This window comes from Microtus ochrogaster, chromosome 7 (assembly GCF_000317375.1).
Source record: "Microtus ochrogaster isolate Prairie Vole_2 chromosome 7, MicOch1.0, whole genome shotgun sequence".
Classification (NCBI taxonomy): Eukaryota; Metazoa; Chordata; class Mammalia; order Rodentia; family Cricetidae; genus Microtus; species Microtus ochrogaster.
Genome location: NC_022014.1, coordinates 24,382,258 through 24,385,697, shown reverse-complemented (window position 1 = coordinate 24,385,697; position 3,440 = coordinate 24,382,258). Strand labels below are relative to the sequence as shown.

General features: G+C 42.5%; 1 protein-coding gene across 1 annotated transcript in view; it reads left to right on the top strand.

Moving 5' to 3' along the window:
• Mettl16 (methyltransferase like 16) overlaps window positions 1-3,440 on the top strand; it is a 57,582-nt gene that overhangs the window by 18,602 nt on the left and 35,540 nt on the right. Inside the window, exon 4 of the mRNA XM_005349567.2 lies at window positions 1,244-1,384. Coding sequence (XP_005349624.1) covers window positions 1,244-1,384 — 141 coding nt within the window. The remainder of the gene's footprint in view (window positions 1-1,243; window positions 1,385-3,440) is intronic.

Sequence of the window (3,440 nt, the reverse complement as noted above, 5' to 3'; positions counted from 1 at the left end):
TCGAGACAGGGTTTCTCTGTGGTTTTGGAGCCTGTCCTGGAACTAGCTCTTGTAGACCAGGCTGGTCTCGAACTCACAGAGATCCGCCTGCCCCTTTTTTCTTGAGAAATGAGAACATTCTAAATGACTAGCTCTCCATAATGCCCAGGCCTAAGCAAGTGACTCTTGAGGAACTGGATGTCTTCTTCCCTCTTTATACTCCCAAATCCCCAAGGAGGACAGCATCAGGGCCAGGAGACAATAACTGGCTGCAGAGAGGTTAAAAGTTGCAGTCATTAATTTGGTCTCTGTTCCCAGCCTGTTTAGAATAGGTCATGAGGAAGTGATTGGGTAAGTGTGCTTCTGGGCTAGAAGCAGTTCCAGATCCTGCAGAGAGCTACTGTGGAATCAGTTCGTGGTCAGGGGAAAACAGCCCTGGAATGGCTGATTCAGGCTGTAGCCATCAAGAGAAACCCTAGATTTCCTCCCCTTGAATATACTCAGTCTGATCTAATTGGTCAGGATTTGTCAGTGGTTGTAAAGGCAGCATTTGAGGAGGAAAGTAGACCAGTCCAGGTTAGGGACTCTACATGTAAATTTAGGAACAAATACTGGTTGTTGAAGCTGATTTTTCCCCCCCTTCCCTGAAGCAATGCTTCTTATTATGTCTTTTGAACCTGTGCTAGGACTAGTCAACGAGTGATATTCTATACAACTATAGGGAGTCAGACCATTTGATGCCATGAAATTAGACACACACACACTTCTGCTTTTCAGGAATGAATTATGTGTTTATCTGCATATTTTCTTTGTTTTCCTTTCTTTGAGACAGGGTCTCAAACTCATAGTTTTCTTGCCTCTGCTTCCTATGTGTGTCACTATGTCCAACTTATATTGATTTGTTTTAACATACTGCTGTGGTGTTTTAACAAATAGCATTACATTGAGAAAATTGAATTTCATGTGGGACATAAAAACTTTTATAAGCAAATTAAATTTTATTCCAGTATTTTGGCCACCAGGTTACTAAGCTGTCTTTTCCTGGGCTTCATTTATATACAGCATAGAGTAGGGCAGGAAGGTTTCTGTCCTCTGGGAAGTTTGTACTTAGGAGGGAAGTGAAATGAGGAGCAAGCCCAGTAGCCACAGAATATCCTCACTAGTGAGTTAGTGGAGACTTGAAAGAATTCTTAGAAAGAAGGGTTTTTATTGTTCTCACCTTTCCCTCTCATACGTGGGATGTGCTTGGGTTTTTATTTCCTAGGTACTGGAGCATCCTGCATCTATCCCTTACTTGGAGCAACCTTAAATGGCTGGTATTTTCTGGCAACAGAAGTAGATGATATGTGCTTCAATTATGCCAAGAAAAATGTGGAACAGAATAACCTCTCTGATCTCATTAAAGGTTGGTTCTTCTGAATAAATAGCCCCTCATGCTTTGTTTATTAAAACTTCTGTAATTTAAAATGTCTTATTATTACCTTCTGTGGGGTTTTTGTTTGTTTTGAGACAGGATCTCTCTGTAGCTCTTGCTGCTCTGGAACTCACTTTGTAGACCAGGTTGAACTTGAACTCACAGAGATCCTCATGCTTCTTTTTTTCTCATTATTATTATTATTTTACTTTATGTTCTTAAGTGGTTTTGATTTTTTTTTTTTTTTCGAGACAGGGTTTCTCTGTGGCTTTGGAGCCTGTCCTGGAACTAGCTCTTGTAGACCAGACTGGTCTCGAACTCACAGAGATCCGCCTGCCTCTGCCTCTTGAGTGCTGGGATTAAAGGCGTGCGCCACCACTGCCCGGCTTGATATGTATCTTAATGTACTTTTTGGTGGGGTGTTTTTTGAGACAGAGTTTCTCTATAGCTATGGTTGTTCTGGAACTTGCTCTGTAGATTAGGCTGGATTTGAACTTGCAGAAATCCACCTGCTCTGCCTCCTGAATGCTGGCACTAAAGGTGTATGCCACTACCTCCTGGCTAATATACTTTATTTTATAGAATTGCAAGATTAAATGCACATCCCCTGCCCTCATATGTAATCAACTTCTTCCATTATTGATTTCCAGTACCGGAGTGGGTTGATTGGTTATAGTCAGTGTACTTTTATTTAACACATTATTATCTTCTAACGTTTATAGTTTAGGACTAGCAAGATGGCTCAGTAGGTAAAAGTGCTTGTTTGCTTTGCACTTCTGGTGGCCCAAGTTTGATCTTGAAATCCATGGTGCAAAGAGAACTGTCTTCTGAAAGTTGTCATCTGGTTGTTGGTATTCTCATGTACACACAGACACGCACGGACACACAGCGAGGGGAGGGCATAAGATGTCTCAGCTGCTAAGGTGGTAATTGCCAAACTGACAACCTGAGTTTAGTCCCATGACCCCAGAACCCACAATGGAGAGAATTGACCAACTTCTACAAGTTATGATTTCCACATGTGCACACACATAAATGTGGGTTTGTTTTGTTTCGTTTTAAAAAACAAATGTAAAACCCTAAGTTTATAGTTTAAAACACTTACTTTTCCTGAGACTTACGGGTTGATGTGGGAGTGTCATATATCAATCTGTTGATTTCATTGGTTAAGCAATAAAGAAACTGCTTGGCCCTTTAGCTCTAGCTCTTACTGGCTAATTCTGATATCCCGATCAACCCATCTCTAATAATCTGTGAGCACCGGTCTTACCGGGAAGATTCTAGCCTACGTCCATCCTGGAGCTTCATCGCGTGTGTCTGCCCGGGAGCGGGGCATGGTGTCTCTCTGAGCTCACTTCCTCTTCCTTCCAGCCTTCTGTTCTGTTTAAAAGAATACAGTTTCCATGTAATTATTTCGGGTAAAGCAAGCCGTGCGGACGGCCGGGTACCGGGGACGCAGCCTGCTGCTCCTAATTCAACAGAGCCAGCCGCCCCTATTATTACAACAACGGGTCTCCTGGGTGATGGACAAGCACTGAGTCCTTGAGCTATATTCCTAGCCTTTACAATTTTTTATTTTATTATTTTATGTGTATAGGTGTTTATGTCTGTGTACCACTTTCTGTGCCTGTGCCCACAGAGGCCAGTAGATCTCCTAAAAGTGGAGTTACAGCTGATTGTGAGCTGCTATATGGCTGCTGAGAACTGAATTGAGATCTGAACTGTCAGAGTAACCAGTACTTTTAACCACCGAGCCATCTCTCCTGCCCCATCTATATATATATCTTTTATGGTGAGGTGTTTGTTAAGGTCTTTGACCTGTTTTTCATTGAATTTTCTTTTTGTTTTTATTTTTGTTTTGTTTTGTTTTGGTGTTTTGAGACAGAATTTCTCTGTCGCTTTGGAGTCTGTCGTAGAACTAGCTTCCTGAGTGCTGAGATTAAAAGCGTGCACCAGGCCGGGCGGTGGTGGCGCACGCCTTTAATCCCAGCACTCGGGAGGCAGAGGCAGGTGGATCTCTGTGAGTTCGAGACCAGCCTGGTCTACA